Source organism: Odontesthes bonariensis, chromosome 15, assembly GCF_027942865.1.
Source record: "Odontesthes bonariensis isolate fOdoBon6 chromosome 15, fOdoBon6.hap1, whole genome shotgun sequence".
NCBI lineage: Eukaryota > Metazoa > Chordata > Actinopteri > Atheriniformes > Atherinopsidae > Odontesthes > Odontesthes bonariensis.
In genome coordinates this window covers 11,823,151-11,842,698 of record NC_134520.1, presented here as the reverse complement: position 1 = coordinate 11,842,698, position 19,548 = coordinate 11,823,151, and the positions used below count along the sequence as shown (strand labels likewise).

General features: G+C 39.3%; 1 protein-coding gene across 2 annotated transcripts in view; it reads right to left on the bottom strand.

Moving 5' to 3' along the window:
- The window catches only part of slc1a7b (solute carrier family 1 member 7b), a 28,812-nt gene that overhangs the window by 7,544 nt on the left and 1,720 nt on the right, over window positions 1-19,548 (bottom strand). For both annotated transcript variants that reach the window (XM_075486248.1, XM_075486249.1), the window contains exons 2-3: window positions 5,879-5,958; window positions 2,422-2,637 (exon numbers count right to left, since the gene is read on the bottom strand). In XM_075486248.1, coding sequence (XP_075342363.1) covers window positions 2,422-2,637; window positions 5,879-5,958 — 296 coding nt within the window. The remainder of the gene's footprint in view (window positions 1-2,421; window positions 2,638-5,878; window positions 5,959-19,548) is intronic.

Below are 19,548 nucleotides of genomic sequence, written 5' to 3'. Positions count from 1 at the left end.
AGGCTCGAAGTGGTGATGCTGGGAACTTCAGACCTTCACCTCTTTTAGGTGAATTATCTTGGCTCACGAATTTCGTGAAACACAGAGACACCAAAACAAATATGGTGAGTAAAAAGCTGCTTTGTGTCCCCTTTCTTAAAAGCAAAACAATCAATTGGTAGCTATATCAACATTATCTGAATCGTATGTTAAAAACGTCTCTTTTATGTTTGTTTTATGTAGACTCTCCAGGAAAGGAAACTGAACAGCACCCAGATCGATGCACCAGTGTTTCGGGATGTTGTTTCGACACCACACAGAACTCCACCGAGGATGTCCCTGTGTGTGTCCCCCATTGCCCCAAGAAGTCCACTTTCCTTCCTGACACCCGAGGACCAGCCACCTGCAACGGCATCCACATCGGCATGCCTTCCCGCACCCCCGGCACCTGCCACATCTAGCGTGTCCTTGCCCTCGCCACCTCGCAAGAGGAAAAGGAACGCAGGTGACAGCAGCTTGTGGACATGTTCAAGGAGAACCTGCAGCAGTCACACCGCACGCCAATGCAATCTTTCTTTCTGTTGTTGGCAGACATAGCAGCACATGTGGTTCCTGTTGGCCACCATGACCAACTAAAACGCGGGTTTTTGGACTTTGTATCCAATTTTCATCCGGATGATGATTGACAATGTTATGTACAATGGTACATTATTTGAAAATAAACGTTTGGAAAATGTCGTTTGGAATTTGTTATTGTTTCTTTCACTGGAGGCAAATTAAAACCGCTATATAATCATCATATAAGTGACTGCCAAGGACTGTGCTGCTGCAAATATGCAGCTTGCTAGAGGCACAACTCCAGAAAGAAACACGCCGATCAAACCCAATTCCACCACATGTCCAGGTCCTCACCACCCTTGGATTTTTGGCCACTGGAACCTTTCAGAGGGAGACAGATCGGGGGTGTCCCAGTCCTCTGTGAGTCGTGCGCTCCCCTTGGTCATCAAAGCTCTCATCAGTTTATCACCCATGGTACATCAGATTCCCATACACCACTGTCCAACAAGTACAAATTAAGAGGGACTTTCATGCCGTGGCTGGACTGCCAATCCTAATTGGAGCACGAGACACATATACGCATCAAATCACCCGTGCTGTCGTGGAACGCACTGAGCTGAAGGCCAGGTGGGTGTGTCTCGATACAGCTGGGGGGCAAACTGCTCTATAGCCAAGAGAAGGCATGCCAGATTTGCACAATATTGCCATGAACGAGGGTCTCCTACTACCTGAACCAGCCCAGGCAGACCAGAAGGTGTGGTGCCAGAAGACCCCCCTCATGGACCGCCCCATCAAAGAGCCATCATGATGAGGCAACAGCTGGCTTTAGTTGCAGTCATCGAGCGCCTGCCCATGGTGAGACGGTTTTTTTTTTTTAAGCTATTTTCATATATTAAACTATTTCTTTTTTATTTTATTTCGGTGATATTACGAACTACAGGTGACACGGAATTAACAGCACTCCTAATTGCTTCCCATTTCTTCGCTTTAGCAGGTCCCGTAATTCCACTGACACTGCTAAAAATGACAGATTTTCCTTTTTGGATCTCTGAAAGCAGAACTTCAATCTCAGAGCCCCTAAAGTTGTTCTTTTTGCGCCTTGATGTCATTCTCATGACTCAACACTCAACTTTTCCTGGCACAGGAGCGAGGAAGCACTGCCTTATATGGTATAATTTTGGGCGTTGAGTATGCAAATTTACTATCCTTGTGCACGTGCCCCTTAAATACGCACGGGTGTGATTCATCATTTACACAGGTCATTTACACACTTTGTTTGTTTGTTGAATCTGACGTGGCGTGTTAGTACAAGACCTTCGTACGAAAAAAGTAAGAGAAATTTAGAATAAAAATACAAAAATGTTCTTGCATGAGGCCCATTGTTTTTACAATGCGACTGTCACGGTCAACACCCTATTACTGGTTAACATAATATGTTAAATATGCTATGATGAAACTTTGTCAATGTCTGGTACAGAAAAAACAAAAACTTCCCTTGATTTGGTTTTAAATCCGAATGACTTGTTTTGGGTGAGAAAACCATCAAGTAGGGAATAAAATAAAATTTTACAACAACCCTCACCCTTTTTGTTGCTTTTACTTCAGATGCAATTGCTCTCAGAACTGCTAGAGGCTGCATATTCTCAGAATACGATTAAGATAATTTTGGTCTGAATTAGCAAATGACCCATGGGGTCTTTACTGGGAGGACAGTCTCCATAAATTCATTGCGGCGATTTATGAAACAAAAAACACCCTTCATGGCTGACGCTGTTGCACTTATTTCTGAATAGAAGTTTCCTTGAAGCCAAACATTTGAACTCTATGTGCTCTCCCTGCACAGTGATTTCTTTAAGATTCCCATGTGAAATACTGGGGTCTTACCGGATCAGGTCCAGCAGAGCATCAGCAGAACTCATGATATGCTTGCCGCTGTCCCCAGAGTCTTCTTTCTGGGCTGCACCGCCTGGGTGGATGATGGAGACCATTACGATCCCCACTATCACTGCCACAAATGTGGTCCACAAATAATATGACACCGTGATTAGACCAAGCCGACTGGAACACTTTGCATCGAGAGCTGCCAGTCCTGACATCAAACTGGAAGAACACAGAAATTAGAGTGAGACAGAAATTGGACAGCGAGTGATAACTTAATTTCCATGGAAAATGAATTACATTTATTGTGAATAGCACTTTTCTATTATGTGCATTCGTGTCATCCTTTTCAGACTTTAAAATACTAACTGAGGCCTGTATATATAAATATGTATATATATTCCATCACTTCAACTACCTCCTGAGATCTTTTCTAAGAAAGAAACCCTCTTACAGCACTCGTTACATCAGGTTGCCGAACATAATATATATCTACACACATATATATCTATATATGTAAACATATATAGATATATTTGTGAAATGTGTATGCATCCATTTCATTCAAAAAGATCTATGGCCTGCCTAAAATATACATTTCCCTCGTGTGATGGTGCATCCCAGATGCCTCCAAGCCCAGAGGAGTTAGTTGACACTGCCCCTTGACAAGATTAACATAAGGTTTCTTTTTTGCACAGTTAAGTTTGAAGTGGTGTTTGTAAATGCAATCATCCGCCAGGTTGTCAGGATACTCAACTTTCTCCCTCGTCTGCCCCCCCGTCCCTTCTGCCCTCTGCACACACAAACTCTGAACTTTTACCCCCCTGCCTTCATTTCAACATCTGAGATCCTGTCATCTCCAGGGACCTCCAGGGTCTACTCTCTGTCACACACTGCACTGCACTTTATACCCTCCTGCACAAACAACTTACCTTACTTGTAATGTGCCTTATTACCTTATTACTGTATATTTGTTATTCATTTATCGTTTTTTTTACGTTTTTAAAAGTTTTTTAAAGTTTTCCTTTGCATTTCTCTTTTTTTGGAAAAAAAAAAAAATTAGATGTCAATATTTTTTCTCCTATGTGTATTATTTTATTCTATCATTTTTCTACTGTTTGTGCATATTGCACCGTGGGTCGGTGATAATCGACTTTTCGATTTAGCTGTATGTCCTGCATATATAGCAAATTGACAATAAAGCTCACTAGACTACTTGACTATTTTCCCACATTATTTCTTTACCCATATTCTTTTTATCGGGTATTAATGATGGTTCTTGATGCAGTGCCATCTCAGGGATCAAAGATCACTGGTGTCTAGCTTAGGCTTGTGCTCTTGCACTTTCTGCAGTGAAATTTCACCAGACTGCTTGAATATGTAAATGATAGTCTACACTATAGTAGGAGAAATATGCTAATCCCTTTAATATTATTTCTGAGGATCATATTTTTTAAACAGAAATGATTTTCTCACACATTTGCTGACAAAATGGAAATCTAGATTTGCTCTTTGTGGCGCAGTCGCGCAGAGATAGGCAGATGACTTCTAGCTTCTGAAAAGATTAAAATCACCTGTTGACATCATCTGAAAAAAACTGTTACCTTATTATATGCTCATATCTTACTATTTTTTAAACCTCAAGTCTAGCTCTGAATTGCCTCCACACTCTCTTTATCTCGAATACATTGCAGGCTTGAAATAAAAAAATATCTAAAAAGTATAATGACAAATTGAATTAAGTTGATAAGAAAAAAAAAGAAAACATGACTTATCTATTTATTCATTTTCTTTAAGACAATAAAGTTATCAGAAGTAAGTCTGGTAAAAAGGGGCATTGGAGCACAAGTTGTGAGTTTGAGTTGGGTTTCAGACATTTTCCCTTTTTAAAGATGGAGATAATTGCTGTATATATACATATGCATAGTTATGATTTTGTTTTTTTTTCCAGCTTCCTCCAACAGTTCAGTAACAGCTGTTTTTCTCATTTGTGTCTTTCATCGTGGTTACATGCTATCTTAGTCATCCATTCACTCATTTTCTGGCCACCATTGGGTGAGATGCAGGGACATATCTGCTTGATTTTCTACAATTTTGGTTGGATTAACATGTTTATATATATTTTATTAGTCCGGTTTTGGTCAGACTAACACAATAATGATTTTTTTTCTTTTTTTTTTTTCAATTGTCATGTAAACATGCTTGGTGTTAGTCCTGTGATGAATTGGGTATCTTTTCAAGTTTTAGGCTTATGTTCTTGTTGGGACATTCACTCTTTTACTCTGCTCATCCAAGGACTTTTGTGTATTTGTTGCCCATTGTTGTTCTCCGCGTGAGAAGAGATTTTAAGTTTATGGAAGACACAGGGCTAAATTGTTCTATGTGTTTGTTTGTGTGTGTGTGTGTGTGTAAGTGAGTGAGAATGTGTTTAAGAATAAATTACCACAGAGGATCACTGAAAATTGTCAGTTATGGTGTAAATGGTTGTGAGAAAAACTGGGTCAAACCATCTCACTTCCTTGTAGAAAATGTAAACATTACTGTCCTCAAAAGAGTGTCCATTATCCTTGAGATGTAGGTGGACCGCTCAGTCTTCATCTGAGGTGCTGGCTCTCCTGTGTGTGCCATATGCATGTGAAGTGGTCATTAGTCTTTAAAAAATGTTATTGTACTCATCTTTGCACTGGACTCAGTTTAGTGTTTGTGTTTTTGTGTGTTTTTTTCTTAGGGTGGATCCTAGGGTTTTTATTCAAGGGTGTTGTAGGGTTGTAAGTGCCACATGTAGAATGACAATGTTTGTTGCACCAGCTGTTCTTCTCCTCTTTGTTTGATGCTTTGGCCTTTTTTCATTTCTCCAGATTGATGAATTGACAAAGACCTTGTTTGGATCTCCACAGGTTTAAAGTACTTTTTTCCCGGTAAATTCCGGTCCTGATCCAGTGTAATATTCACTGCCCTTGATTTAAAATCGGATTAAAAAGAAAAATAGTCTTTTGACTCTTTAGTCTTTGCTATCAGAGGAAAGAGTAAGTAGGACTTGCGAACAAGTGCTTGAATTATCATCTGAATGAGCTGCTATTCTTAATTGGAAAGAAAAAGTATAGCTACAGGTGTTATTGCTAATGCTACTGCTATTTTTTTTAAACCTTTGAATTCTATGAACCAAGATGTAAAATCAAGTATCTATTCATATTATGAAGGTCAGGGCAACTGTTTCACTAAATAGTGTATTTCAGGCCATATAGATCATGTAAGTAATAACTGATTGTTTTTATACCTTTACTCAAACTTGCTTACAATGTGGACGTGCTCCACACTGCAGTGAAACAGAACAGAAGGATTTTAACAAGATACAATATCATAATTCGCATTATGGCTTTCACATTATCATATGACTGGAAATTACTAATTGAACCAAAGGTAATTGTGTCATCCAGTGAGGGTTGTAATGATCTGCCAGTACCTGGACACGACGAGTGGTAGAATCAGCATCTTCAGCATCCTCATAAGCAGTTCTCCAGGAAATTGGAAATACTTCACCTCCTGTCAGGAAGAATGAATAAGAAATAATGGTTACTACGAACTGAAAAGTGAATTAATGTTATTTAAGAAAACATAATGAAAAGCAACTAAGCTGGAGGGTGACTGACTCAGCTTTTGATGAGCCTCTGCAGATGCTCAAAATAAACCCAATTACCATAGGTGCATGGACAGCAATGAGACTTTGTACTGTTTTTGCCATCTTTTGGCCACTAAACTGGACTGCTTTCCAGATATCAGTTGGCATTTGGATTAAAAATCTTCAGGTTGTTTCATACAAATCTTCTCATGTAACCATAAAAGCAAAGTTTATGATTTTAATTGTTCCTCTTTTCCTATTTTCCTAGCTAAGGGTTTCTTTATTGTTTAAATCTATGTTTTATTAGAGGTTTGCACACATAGATGACTCATAAATTAATAATAAATGGAGTTAGTCATGAAAACCAACCCCCAAGTCTTGACTGACACCATCACCCCTGATGAAAATTCTTACACTTTACAACACAAATAATTGTAATATTAACATGAAACAGTAAAAACAAAATAGTATTGATAAACAACAACAACATCAAAGCTGTCCATCAATCGATGGTATGCTCAGTTCAGTGGCATAAGCTGATTCTACCATGCCGATGATGTATCCTTTAGCAATCCATTAATACAAACAACTTACCCACAGCGTGTACCATGTTGCCATTATCTGCCAGGTAGCAGACGATCACACTGTTCTAATCAATGCAGATCATATGCTAAAGCACTTGTCTAAAATGTCAACATTGTCATATGTCTATACTGATGTTTGACAGCCACCCTACCAGTATCATCCGCCATTGCTAAGTTGTTTTGGACTGAATTCTATGATGATATTAAAGGGATAGTTTGCCTCTTTTGACATGAAGCTGTATGACATCCCATATTAGCAATATCATTTATGAACATTTTCTTACCCCCTGCTGCGTCCTGTGAGCCGAGTTCCAGCTGAGTTTTGACGTTGATGAAGGTAGTCCGGCTAGTTGGCTGGGGTCCTGAAAATAAAGCGTTTTGCTTCTCAAAACAATATGCATTCAAAAGAGTAATACATTCGCCTCACAAAATCGTCCGTCCAGAAAAAGTCAGATCTCACAATCGCTTGGGACTATTTTTGCCTCCCTTCATATCAATGCATTCAGCCACCTGCCGATAGCTGTACCTGTTACGGTGTTTACTGCAGGGGACTGCTCGGTCTGCACTTCGGTTTGCAAGGTTTACATAGCCCGCAGTGATACGAAGGTAGAGAGAAATAGCGCCAAGCGATTGTGAGGTCTGACTTTTTCCTGGAGAACGATTTTGTGATGCAAATGTATTACTCTTTTGAACGCATATTGTTTTGAGAAGCAAAACGCTTTATTTTCGGGACCCTAGCCAACTAGCCGGACTACCTTCGTCAACAACAAAACGAGGCTGGAACTCAGCTCACAGGACGCAGCAGGGGGAAAGGCTATGTACACACGTAGCCGGGTATTTTTAAAACCGAATGTTTCCCCCCCTCCGTTTATAAAATAATTTGTATCCACATTACCTCGTTTTCGAAAAAGAACACCTTCCACACATAACCGAACATCTGCGTTTTCACCTGTCTTGACAACCCAAATGCATTTTCTGTTTTGCGCAATCTGCCCTCGTCAGCTAAATAATAAAGTGTGCACGCCACTTTTTTGAGCTCACTGACAGGTGATCGCATGACAGTGGACTGCCCCTCGATATGAGGACGTAATAATTCCGACAGCGACAGGAGTGAGGACCGGGACATGTGGAAATTGTCACGCCATTCCTCTGGGAGTACGACTTGGGCGTGTAAAATCAAGGCAGTAAACAGCGCCTGCACAATAATAACTACCACAGTTCTCAAGGCATCCATGCTTCTTCAGTAAACAAAGGTCGCACTTTAGACTTTAAAGCAGATTTGTTGTTGTTTTGGCGCATATTGTGACGTTCGAAAACGCAAAACTCCGGTTACCTCTGTCTACACGCAGCTGCATAAACGGAGTTTTCAAAAATCTTCACTTTGCCCGGAGTTTTTAAAAACATTCGTTCACGATGCGTTTTTATGCGTTTTCATGTGGATGACAGGTCCAAACGTAGAAAAATATATTCGTTTTAGCAGATACCCGGCTACGTGTGGATGGGGCCTAAGAAAATGTTCATAAATGATATTGGTAATATGGGATGTCATACAGCTTCATGCCAAAAGAGGCGAACTATCCCTTTAAGCAGGGGCGAGGCTAAGGTATTTTTAGTGGTGCCAAGGCACCACCGTGAGATAGCTCGGCACCCCCTGGCTCAGCACATTTTTTTAAACATTATATTATGCAAAAACACATTTTTTTTTGCTCAAGGATGCATTATTTTAATGACCATTTTATTTATTTTGTAGCATTTGTTTTTGTTTTAACTCTTTACTCCCAAAATAAATGTTGAGTTATCTTCAATAGTTGTCTCAGGCTCTCTGTCAAGCCACAGTCTTTTGAAATGAAGAGGTCAAAATTGAATGTTGTAGGGGAAAACACTCCTCAAAGCAAAACTAATACGGCTCCAAAATTGATAAATGTACTAGTTCGCCTCAATTAGTGAGAAATAATGTGCCTCTGTGAGCACTGGGGGCTGGGCACCCCTAAAGACCAGATCCTGAAATCGCCCCTGCCTTTAAGTATTTTCTACTGCGCTTGATTGATTGGAGTTAAAAATTGTCTTGAAACCCTTTTCACAAATGAGAAATGTAACAGCAACGGCTTCATCAATCAATTAAAGCTATGGCCTTCAGTCCTTCGCACATCAAACACTTTTCCATTAACGTTTTACATAAATGCCTGTGAAAGTGACAGAACAAGCCATGACATTCAACAGTACATAAAAAGCAGTATAACATAACTGTCCATATGGAGTCACAGTTTTCTGAAAACAAGATGTCGTGTCGCCATAGCAATTCCTTTTAGCATGCCAAACATGCAGTGAATGTGTGAAACATGGGGGCAGCTGATGGAAACCGCTGAATATATCCCTTTTCCACATGTTAAAGCTTGAGAATTACAGTTGCACCACAGTAAGGATGCAATTATCAACCCAAGCAATGGTTCCACTGAGGACACCATCTCTGGATTACACTGTTGTTTGAAAGAAGCTCCCTCCTAAAACTCTGTTAGTCCTGTTATAGTAACAATTTAGTATTTTTCTACAAGATAAGAAACATGAAGCATTGTATAACACAAAAAGGTGGCGGATGGGAGCAGTTGAATTATATTATCAGACAGAAGAAACTTTAACTACAACTCTCACTTTGGCTCAGACACTGAGCAAAAACTGACTTGGTACCTAAAGCAGCCATATTGTTACTGCTAAAATCACTGAGGAGGAATATTTTAACAGTGCGGTTAAATATCTATTATTTACCTGTCGCGATCTGTCTAACTAAACAGATGATCATAGGTCAAAACAACCCGTTGTTGCTGTGCATGTTGGTCTGTTGACATGACTGCAGCAGGTCCCACTTTTGCCATTATGAAAGTGACACATATGTTACTCGGTTAAACCAAGACAAATTTTTGTCCCAAAAAGGTCTGAAAAAAAGCAATTTAATGGAAAGAAGTACATGTGTGAAAGGGGGTTAAGACTTGATAACCTTTACTTTTCTCTTTCTTATGTTGCCCATATTATTTTAATTTAGAGATTCATAATGCTCTTTTGGAGGTGTGCTTTAAAAACGTGAGCTCCCGGCCCTTAGAGGACCCCTCCTGAGAAGACCCACTCTACTTTGATTGGTCAACAATGGTGGACTGCTGGGCAGATGCAAAGGCCTTTTATGGTGATCTCCTCATGTTCAGAACTACATACCAAGACTTTAGGTGAGCTGTTGACAGTTCAGGACAAGTGTATTCTTAGTACAATAGTCACTCAGGGAGAGTGTTAGGGGTAACAGAATGACTTTAATGTTTTCCCACACAGTTCATAGATTCTTTATAAACTACCCAGGAAGACAACACTGGGCATGTGGAAGGAGCTTGCAGCAGCATTTTCTTGCTTCCTGCTTTTCTTTGTGGCTGAATTAGAGATTAGAAATAGAGCGATGTCTTTCTACAGATGGAGAGAGATCTCGACCTACCAGAACAGTTCCTAGGATGCTTTTCCTAAAAATCGCTACATTTTCTTACTGGTTGCTAAAAAGATGCTATGCTATGCTAATAGTCAGTTGACCTTAGGTTGCTCTATTGTTGATAATCTGAACAGAGATCCAGACGCAGGGGAATGCGTTTCCTTGTTTTTACTTTGTATTGATAGTGTTAATTCAAATTTTTATTCAGACAAGCTTTTTGTTAGAGAGGGCTTTTGTAAAAGCCAGTTTCTACAGTCTTTTGTTGTTAATCTTGTTATTTTTATTGCATTGTATTTGCTTGTGAATCTCTTTGTGATTTACATCCGAGAAAGATGCAATAGAAATGAACTTCAGTCACTTTAGGATGTTAACATGGAACTTGTGAGCAGATAGTGTCATGGTCCTCAGTCCTCCTGTGCAGCCTGCTATTGTTGAAGGTTTAATATTACCTTTTATTGTACATATTTATGCATTGTGCTTATACAAACTTTCGGACCAATAATATTCACGTTTTGTATGGCGATATAAAAGCTTATTTTGCAAAAGAGTGAAACCCTTTTTCTGATCTGACTGCCTGGCAGAGAGAGGTCCACAGCGCTGTGTAACTTGAACCTTGAACCATTTGATAAATTCTGAACTAGACTTGGAGTTTGTATTTTCCTCTCTCAGACAAACGAATGTGACACTATTCTCTCTGTTTCTCTCTCTCTCCTGTTGGTGTGTGGGTGGAGCTACTCTTTCAGGGGGGGAATTCCCTCTGGGCTCTCCGCCCTCCTTAGTGGTTCACATCTCTGCAGTTGGCAATCACTCAGCTGTCTTCAATCAACCATCATCACTGGCTACTTAATGCTGAGGAAAACTCAGCATAAGTTACAGTCGTGTGGTTTGGCCTTCAGTTTACGACACCTTGATGTTTGTGTTTTGTGAGGATTTTGCAACCTTGGTCTTGGCTCCTTGTTTCCTCTGTGCACACGCCCAGCCCAGTGGATTTTAGTGGGGACTTTCTAGCAAGGGCGTAATTTTGGGTAGGGACGCTCGGGTCACGTCCCTACCAATTTTCAGCCCCCTACTCAGGGTCTCCGCGGATCCTTAAAAAGTATTAAAAAGTCCTATATAAAAAATACTTTTTTTAAGATCTTAAAATGTCGCCGATTTTCGAAGAGTGGCATTAAATTTCATCTGGGCGAAATGAAAGAAAGATATGTCTGGAGAGACGATTTTCTATCGCTCTGTGCACAGTATGGCGACCGTTGACGTTCGAACTTTTGTGTGTGCGCCAGTACTTCCGGTAAAAACTTCCGGTGATTTGACAGCAAGCGCGTCAGGTTAGGGCCAGTGGCCGTAAACAAAGGTTAACTCATAGCCGAGAAGAAAGATGATAATATAACGTAGCTAAAAAGACTAGCTTTCTTCAGTAGCCTAATGCTTACCGATTTAGCAAGCCTAGCAGCCTCGTTGCTAATACTAGCCGCCGTAACGTTACCAACCATACCCGACGTCAATAGTTGGCTGAGCAGGGGCAAGATTATGGAGGAGCTGGCAGAGTTAACTTCATAATGGCTGAGTGCAGGTTTCATTCACTTGTTTTCATTCTTTCACAGGATTGATTCACATCATTGGTTTGTCCGATTGCTGGCCGCCGAGCCATTATGTGTCTGGGTTTGTGTAGGTTACTGATCATGGTTAGCAGTTGATAGTCAGGTTGTGTGATGTGTGGGTGAGTGTGTATTTATTCTATGGGTACATGCCATTGACTGTATGAGCGGTCTGTGCTCGTTTTTATTTATTTGATCAGATTGGAGATACTTTATTAATCCCGAAGGAAATTAGATTTTGTCGTGTGGTTTATGCTGCAAAGTCACTGTCCATAGTCTGTGCTTCACGTGAGTTGTCCAAAGTTCTGGTTTAAGTTAACTTGGGTAGTAAAATCGTTTTGCTAGTTGTAAAAGCACAGTAGACATAACTCAAAAATTAGGTTCAATTATGGATTTATTTTGCTCAGAGCCTCAGAGCCTCAGACAGACAAATGGCAGCGAAAACACGCTCCTTCGCAGAGGTGTGACAATTGGGCACGATTGTCCTGTTGTGTGTGGTGTTCCCTTGTGCGTTCAAATCTTATGCGATCATGTTGACACACTGATTCAGTATCACTGAAGCACACATTTCACACTGGACTTTTTTTTCATAGTCGCACAGCCTAGAGTGTAGTTTTTATATATATTTTTGCCGTGGTAATGGTCTTAATTTTTATTCTTAGAGGTCTTAAAAAGGTCTTAAAAGTCATTAAATTTGTTGATAAAAAATGTGCAGATACCCTGCATTATATGAGTTACATTACATAACACTTAGCTGACTTTTTTTATCCAAAGCGACTTATAAGAACACATTATTGGTTACAGTCTCTGGAGCAATGTTGGGTTAGTTGTTTTGCTCAAGGTCACTCCAGGTGTAAACAGAGGTAGCCTAATCGTGGGATTTGAGCCTGCAACCCTGTGATTTAAAGACCAACTCCCTAAACATTAGGATGGCTCGTTAACATATTGCATCTGCATGCCATTAACTTATGATTGGTAATGCAAAAAAAAAAAAAACTGTCGTAGAGCACTTTTGTGTCCCCACCAATGTCAAAATCAAAGTTACTCCCTTGCTTTCTAGTGAACTCACCTGCATTGTCTCACTTTATCCTTGCCATTGAAATGCTAACTCACCCCTGTGGAAATCACCTTGTTGAACTTTATCCTCGAGCCCTGCGTTTGAGTCCAACCCTGTGTGAGCCTTGACAGATAGAACACGTCACAGAGGCAAAGAGCTCTGCATTAAACGTCATACCATCATCTCAGTAAGCATCAAAAGGCTTTGCAGCTTTCACTATATTGGTGAATACTGAAGTCTTTGAAACGGTTTAACCTTTAGTTCTAGCTCCTTAATTATATTTTTTTACTGATAAGGCTACATAAGCAAAAGCCAGGTACAATGTTAGAAAATTGGTATGGTTACCACTTGTTAATTACTAAGGTATTTGTATTGGATAGAGCTAAAAGTCCTGGATGTTGAAGGAGATGGGAGGATGGTAGATTGAGGACCTGCAGGATGATGCATAAAGACAGAATCTTTTTGCAAAGCATTAAGCAACAGAGCTTAGTTTGATGCATACGAGTGGAACAACACTTGCATTCAGCTAGCAGAGAAAATCTGTTGTGCTCTTCACATTTCACACTTCAGGGTCAGGCCATGACAGTGTGTGTGTGTGTGTGTGCGTGTGTGTGTACAACAAATCCATTATTGTCAGAAATATACATCTTAATATGTACTACACATTAGGCCCATTGCCCAGAATTTAGGAAGAATATTAGACAAAAACTAGCACACAAGTCTGAAAGTCATGCATACAAACCTTTTTATATAATTTGTCAGTTGCGTGACACCAAACGCAATTTAGGATTTAGTGTTGCCCACAAAGCAGTGTGCCATGTAGCGTGGCTAAAGATTGAACCATCATCACTGTGATTAATGGACAATCCACTCAACGTACTACCGCGGCCACTGCCATCTCTTTGGTAAATGCATGAGTACAGTAGTGCATTTCAAACCACCAACCACAAAATCTCTGAACTTTGAAAGACGTTTGGAATAGCTGGAAAGGGCAAAATAGATATAACATTAACAATAACACTTGACAAGTTCAGTGCTTGAAAGCGCTGCAATAGTGGCAAGCTAAAGTTCAGCAGAGCATACAGCATAACAAAAGAAATGCCAGTTTTTCTGCCAAAGAAACTACGAGTAATGCAAAGTTCAGAAGCTTTAAAGCATTATCAAAAGAGCCTGCTTCTGACAAAACAGTCATACGAAGAATCGTCAGATGTCAGAAAACAACATTTGACACAGATAATGTAGGACAGCAACATTTATCTTTTTTAACACATAGTTTTTCATTAGTAAATAAAAGGTAAATCAGTATTTACGGTGTGTTAAAGATGCTTTGAGCACAAAACATTTTGAGACTGGTCTATACTGTTTCCTTTTCTGTGACACGTCGTTAGTGTAGAGCAGAGATACTCATTGCGCGGCTCGCACTCGCATAGTAGCTTATAACAATATGGTAACAATAACAATACATTTTTTCAAATAACACAGCGAATACTGCACAGTATTAAGTATTTTTATTAAGTTTGTGTTTTTTTTTGTATTAAGTATTTTTATTAAGTATTAATTAAGGCTTAATGGTGTTTCCTAAAGGGGGCTCTGTTAAACCTGGCAACGCAGCCCGCTTAAACAACCGTCACACTTGACCACAGAGCACGCTAGCTCCTTTAGCCAGCGTGAGATGCAGGCACAATGGATCGGTTTTTAATTAAAAAAGGGCAAAAATCTGCACAAAAACCATGTTCATCTTGAGCGTCTCACTATGATTACAACAACAAAGTACAAATACAACATGAAGAAAGTCGAGGACATGCATGCCAGCTTCCGCTCATCGCAGTATTAAGGTAAATATGGTCTTAATTGAAAATGTATTAACTGTGTTGTTTCTTTTTTTGTGGGATGTTTTATATGTAGAAATGCATATTTGCAAAAGGGGACTGAGCATGTTGTCGTAAAAGTTGGTCTTCCCTTGATTTTGTTCTGCCAATGTGGCTCCTGTGAAAAAAATAGTGAGTATCACTGGTGTAGAGGATCTTTGTTAATTGATCAACGTTTTCATCATGGCTCTTTCAATCATCTTGATTTCCATTTATTGAAAACAATTTAAAAAAAAGTGTTACTATTTCTAAAAAGTTATTATCTAAATAACTAAATTATATTTTGTAATTACTGGTTTTTGTAAAAATAAAAATCATCATCCACATGAAAATACAGACACAATTGGCAGCAGTGTGCATGGAACCCATACAGTTTCCTGCATTTCAATGTTTGCATGAAGCAGTTCAGTCAAGTGCAACAGCAATCTCCTGGACATGTACAAATCTGCCATCATTCTTCAGCAAACTCCACCTTATTCTCAAAGTTATCCCACTAACTTGTGGTCAGACTGGGTCTGGTCCAAATCTGGGGATGTTGGCATCAGCTTTCGTGTCATTGAATGGTAAATGTACTGCATTTATAGATTTCATATTTATAGATGAGGAAAGAGATGATGATTATAAATGTAGTGCATTTTTTATCTTGTTGATTACTCAAAGTGCTTTTGTGCAACAAGCCAAATTTACCCATTTACACATATATTCATTCAGCAGTGCCTAACCTATCCAGCCAGTCATCTTATTCTCTATCATACACACCACACACGCACGCACGCACGCACAGACGCACGCACGCACGCACACACACACATACACACACACACACACACCAATGAATACATCAAAGGCAACACGAGGTAAAGTCTTGCCCAAGAACACTTCAACATGTGGTCGGGGGATGCTGGAGCACACACTTCTGAAGCCACTCTTCTTCAATATAGTCTGTAAAACGTCCTGTTTAGCACCAGGACCATCTTATCTTAGCTGTTTACAGAAGTCAACATCTCTTCTTATTTATGTATTTAGAATCATTTTATCATTTTGCTACTGCACAGTCAAATGTCTCTTCGACATAAATCAATTCTCATCTTGCCTCTAAAGCCGCAAACACATAAACACGATAAAACAGATTACTGGTGCTTCCCTGCTCCGAACAGGAGCCTAAAATACAGAGGGATCTGAGAGTCTACAAGCCGTCTGGAAACACAAAGGTCTGTGCATCCTGTGTACCCTGTGATAAATCACATTGACAGGCACTTCTTTTTGATGTACAATTAGAGAAACCATTTGTTTGATTGGATTGTAATCCCCTATTGTGAGAGTAAAGGAGCCACACGCTATTTTTAGGTCTATTTGAGAATATGACTTTAGGCTTTAGTCACAGGGGTAATAAGAATGAAACGGCTGCTTTTTGTTTATTGGGCTCCTACCTAAAGCAGCCATATTCGTAGTAATGTAAAAGATGTGTGTTGTAACATGTTAAAGCTGCTGAATGTTGAAACAACAGATTATTTACGCAAGCTTGTGCTTGATTTTTTTTTTCTTTATTCTTTAATGATTTACAGTTAAACCACAAGTCACAGGATGGGAGGAATGTATAACACTGCTTCGTGCTTATTGTAACTTCAGATGTTTTTCAAAGCTGTTAAAGTTGTTCCAAATGTAAAGGCAGGAAGTGGCCGGGCTAATAATAGGATTTAATATATTTGGACCTTTTTGTCATGAAAGTTATATTCTGAATCTTTTATCTTCCCTTATCTTCCTTTATGTAGCCTCACACCATATGTTCATGTTTTTCTTATAGTCCATCTAAAATAATATGAACACTTGGGCAGTTATTTATTGTTGTGATCATTCCATTTGCGGTAGCCACAAATACATTACTTTCTGACATGCTTTCAGTGGAAGGGACGTACTCCACAGTTCAGCTGCTTGCGTGTCTTTTTCCTAGTTGAGCAGCATTGAAGGGCATTAGCACAAAACACAGGATTTCATGCTAAGGCCCAGATTTACTGAACCAGACAGAGAAGTGTGTGGTCACAAATCACAAATAGTGGCCAGTGGGGAATGCAGTTCTATAGGTCCTAAGATGAGTTCTTTGGCTCAAATATTAAAAAAATTATGTTTATCAGGTCTACTTTGATAAATAAAGTCCATTTTATTTTATTTCAGGATCACACAGCAGGCATAAAACCGTTTGAACTTACAAAATTGCAAACTAGCACCCCAACTGGCACCCCTGCCAATTGCTTACTCTTGGAATATCAGAAAATGAAAGCATGTAAACATTAAGATGTGATGCATCACGTCCTCACCATTTAGTTATGTTATGTTTGTCTGCACTCAAAGACAATACAAGTGAAAATGTGGATGATATCCATCAATAGGTATTAAAGCAAAAGACATAATGGTACATTCAATTATAAAAAACAAATAAAACCAAAAAGACATAATATGAAGAGGTGCAAAAAGTTTTGGTATAATAGGTTTTGTATGACTCCTTCTGGTTACAGATTCCAGGTTGCCTTTATATTTTCTTCAGTCCATTAAGAATAACATGGCTTGAAGTTCATTCGGATAATGTCTTCTTCTGACATTCCAAATAAACTATAAAAATGGAAAATATCTTCCTATGCCAGAGATTCAGTGCCATGGGAGGCAGAGCCTTCAGTTATCAGGCCCCTCTCTGTGGAACCAGCTGCCAGTTTGGCTTCAGGAAGCCGCACACCCTTTCCACTTTTATGACCAGGCTTAAAACTTTCCTTTCTGATAAAGCTTATAGTTAGGGATGGCTCAGGTGATCCTGAAACATCCCATAGTTAAGCTGCTATAGGCCCAGACTGCTGGGGGGTCTCATCTGTCACACCTTTCCTCACTTTACTCTCTTTTTCCCCGTTTAATTTCTCAAATGATATCATGTACATGTGACATTATTGTGGTTATAAACTCGTGTTTCCCTGTTTCAACAGGTATCCTTTGAATGGTGTTACAGTGTTTGTTGTCCATGGATGGCCAAACTTCCTGAGTCTAGTTCTGCCAGAGGTTTCTTCCTATTCAAAGGGAGTCATTTCTCTCCACAGTCGCCTCAGGCACGCTCAGGACGGGAGATTGGACTGAAGACAAGTTTCAGTGCAATCTGTTGGTTTCCTTAGCTAGGAAATAGTTTTTGAATTCGCTCTGTATGAATGAATTGGACAATTTTTTTATTTAATTAATTGGATTTGATAGGATTATGAGTACAATGAATTGAACTCCAATTGGCTTGAATTGGACTGTATATTGAAGTGCTTTGAGATGACGTTTGTTGTTATTTGGCGCTTATATAAATAAAACTGAATTAAATTGAAATGGCTCAAACCTTTGTAAATCTGCCCCAAAACCTGGAGTTAGTTTAGAGGATACCCTCTTGAATTGAATAACAGTATATCTTGGATTTTCTACCATATAGCAGCTGTACAACAGTCTCTCTCTCTGGGGGAGGATTAAACAAATAAACAAAAACACTTATTCCAGTTAATTTAGATGAGTTATTTTCCATAAAAATGAAATCCTTCATGTCTTAAAATGGCTCAGATATAACTCTACACTCTACACAGTATTCGAAGATATGTGAATATGTAAATAAGCTTTGCCTCTCCCCTCTGGTGCTTGCTATCCTCCACGCCCCCCTTCTTCTTTCTGCCTGTAGCTGATAGGCAGCTTGTGGTCTGTTGTACCAAGGAAGACGTAATGCCAGTCAACAGTAGTGTAGTATTTCCCTTTTTTCAAAAAGAAGAAAAAAACCAGAGTGCTTAGTTTGTTAATCAAGTGGAGCCTCTTGTTGGGACTACAGAGATCACTCCTTTGGAAGTTTTAGTAAATTAGCCAACATTTATTGCTGCTCTTTTGTCTGTTTTATGCTTATGTTATGTTTATGCATTTGGCAGACACTTTTATCCAAAGTTAGGCAGGTAGGGTAAGGGGGTCTTGCCTAAGGACCCCTACTGGACGTAGTACCTTTCATGAAGAGGATTTGAACCCAGGTCACCCACATGAAAGGTGGCAATCTTACTGTTTTTCTCATGCAGCTCTTAGTCTCACTATATACGGACAATTAACTCTTGTACATATTCAAATCAAGGTAGCTTACTCCCTATCATTTTCAATGCCTTGGAACTGTTGAACCCTCTCAACCTTAACAACCTTGACCAAAAAACCAAGTTATTCCTAATCAACTAACTGAGTATCTCCACCATTTGCTTACACCATTACAAGTGGTCTGATAATGGGAGCTCTTATCCTTGTATCAATATCCAATGTGCTCTGTGCTCTGACTAAAGCAATCTTTGACAAGTTTGACAAATCTGTGTTAAAAAATTTCTATGGGGCAACAAACCAGCTAGCATTTGAAAAGCAGTCCTTCAATTTCTTAAGAACGAGAGTGATCTAGCCTTCCCTTACTTCACAAGATAATGTTGGGTGGCTAATAGGCAAAAACTGGATGGGTGATATATGGGACTCTCTGCCTGCCCGTGTACACCTGGAAATGACAGATTCACATCGCTCATTATGAATTGCTCCCAATCTTTTTTACAATCTGTTGGAACAAAACCTGTTGTATCTTCCTGTAAATAATCTAACTCAGAAATGACTTTGGTTATAAAAGCCTGCAGAACTGCAAAAGAAAATGTTTAAAAAGATTTCTCAAAATATCTTTAAACATTTAGATAAGTATCTTAAATTTAGAACCCAGCTCAATAATGGTATCATCAGTGTGAAAGAGACATACAACAATAGACTTTTTTCATTCTTTGCAGAACTGTTGGTCAAATGCCATTTACCAAACCATCTTGTGAAGAAGCGATTACCTCACGTTCTGTGTTTTGCAAACACATGAGAAATGATCGAGGCTCTTCAGGCTCTGAGACACGGCATAATGTTTTTTAAAAATTAATTAATTATATTCAG